The sequence below is a fragment of the Penaeus vannamei genome, chromosome 13, assembly GCF_042767895.1.
Source record: "Penaeus vannamei isolate JL-2024 chromosome 13, ASM4276789v1, whole genome shotgun sequence".
Classification (NCBI taxonomy): Eukaryota; Metazoa; Arthropoda; class Malacostraca; order Decapoda; family Penaeidae; genus Penaeus; species Penaeus vannamei.
This window is the reverse complement of record NC_091561.1, coordinates 37,936,077-37,938,299: the sequence shown is the minus strand read 5'-3', so window position 1 is coordinate 37,938,299 and position 2,223 is coordinate 37,936,077. Positions and strand designations below refer to the sequence as shown.

At 30.8% G+C, this 2,223-nt stretch overlaps 1 protein-coding gene across 3 annotated transcripts in view; it reads right to left on the bottom strand.

Annotated features, from left to right (window-relative positions):
* Positions 1-403: 403 nt before the first annotated feature.
* LOC113812270 (uncharacterized) overlaps positions 404-2,223 on the bottom strand; it is an 11,376-nt gene continuing 9,556 nt past the window's right edge. For all 3 annotated transcript variants that reach the window (XM_027364131.2, XM_070129212.1, XM_070129211.1), the window contains 2 exons: positions 1,583-1,707; positions 404-1,385 (listed from right to left, as the gene is read on the bottom strand). In XM_027364131.2, the coding sequence (XP_027219932.2) occupies positions 1,589-1,707 (119 nt within the window). In that variant the 3' untranslated portion in view covers positions 404-1,385; positions 1,583-1,588. The remainder of the gene's footprint in view (positions 1,386-1,582; positions 1,708-2,223) is intronic.

The following is a 2,223-nucleotide window of genomic DNA, read 5'->3' as shown; positions in this document are numbered from 1 at the left end:
AATACATATGTATATATATGCATATATATGTATATATATATATTATACACACGCATTATATATATATATATATATATATATATATATATATATATATATATATATATATATATATATATATTATATATAATGTATGTATGTATATACGTTTTATATATATACATATATATACACAGACACACACACACACACACACACACACACATATATATATATAGATAGATAGATAGATAGATAGATAGATAGATAGATAGATAGATGGATATATATATTATATATATATATTATATATATATATGTATATATATATATATATACACACACACACATATATACATATAACCATGAATTTAAACACCAATGTTGCCAGAAAAAAACGTTCCGAAGGTTGACAAAACAAGTGTTGAGCTTCTTCAATTTAATTGAGCAAAAGCAGAATTCAGTCAAACATTTCGGGTTGACTTCACCCATCTTCAGTGAATAATAACTAAAAAACAAGCAACCATCATACATGTAAACAAAGTTATGTCATACATTAGCAACATTATTTATCAATTACAATCTAGTACTAAATAACATTACAGTAAAAATTTAATATTTATAGTCAAAAGTAAAATTGTGAGCTAACCTTATTTAGAATGTGTAGTAGAAATATCAAAACAGAGTCAAACAATATATTCCTCAGTTTCAAATTAACGGTTGAGAATAAGATTCAATATGATAATACTTAATGCTTAGTTTGTTAACAATAGATATACCACAATACAGTATTGACTAGTGAACACATATATGATATATAATATAATTATCAGAGAGAGAGAGAAATTTGATCTAATTTGATAAAATTTATTTACAGAACGGTGTATATGTCCTGCAAAAAGCCAGAGTTAGATGCTATAGCAACTATCCAAACTGGCTACACCTCTATTATGCAGATGGCTGTCATTGTGCTTACATTATTCACATATAATCTAGTCGGTTTAATAAAAACTTTAATATCACTAATCATATCAAAGATCAGGTCAAAGTCTGTAATGAAATTAACATAATCAATAAATGTTGGTCTCTGGACAGTGGTCTGATCGAAGGATGCAGTTTTCGAGCAAGAAAGTAAATAATGTGCAAGATTATGCGACTTAGGCGCCTTGCACATTTTGCAGTGGTATTACGTAACTGGCTTTGCCTCCAAAACTGCATCCTGTACATAATGTATAGAGTATTGATATCCTATGCCTAGTCTGGTTAGTGTAACTTGCTGTCACCGAGACAGTCTATTATAGATTTCATATGTTTTGTCCATATCAGATGTTCCTCCAATACTTTCTTTGTCAGATGACACCAAGTTTCTCGGTGGCCCACACCTGGCTTCACCATCTGGTAGACATCTGAAAAAAAACGTTTTTTTTTTCGTTTGTTTGTGATAAAATTACATTTTTTTTCAAGGGAAAGTGCTACTTTTGCTGAGAGAGAAGTAGTATGACAAAGCGTTTTGAAACTGAAAAAAAACAGCGCACACAACAAGCACAGCAAACATGCATCACAACTAAAAAGGACAACATAATGATTTCACTAAACATGTTACCTCCGTCTAAGCAAACCCTTGACGCCGAGTCCTCCTCTTCCTCCTGGTAATGCAGAGGACAGGGACACAGACCAGAATAAAGATGGGAACCACAGCGAAGAACACCCAACCAGACAACCCGACTTCTGCGAGGAAGAATGTTATCATTGTCATTATTACTGTCATTATTATCGTTGCTGTTGTTATTTTCATTACCATCACCATACTGTAGTCGCAATCATGATAACGAATCTAATATGTACACTCGGGTTCAAATGAAAACACTATATACATTATCCGTATTACCAATATTATCGTTAGTAATATTATTAACATTATTATTACTACTACCATCATCGTCATCGCCTTCGTTACCATCAAGGTTAAAACTGTTACTATAACATTGAAGTTAATTATTCTTGATATTACCTGGGCAATAATTATGGTAATGTCAAAATGATAACAATGACAAACCACTTGATGATAATTAGCATATATATCTGTTCTTTTTCATGTAGATATACTGAGTAACGTAATGAGTCATTTATGCTTTTAAGTTATTTGAAGCTTATTAGATATAGGCCTATGTCAAACAACCGAACTTTTTTTTTTTTTTTTTTTTTGCCGGTGAAAATGAACTCTGGATGAGTGTTACGATCTCA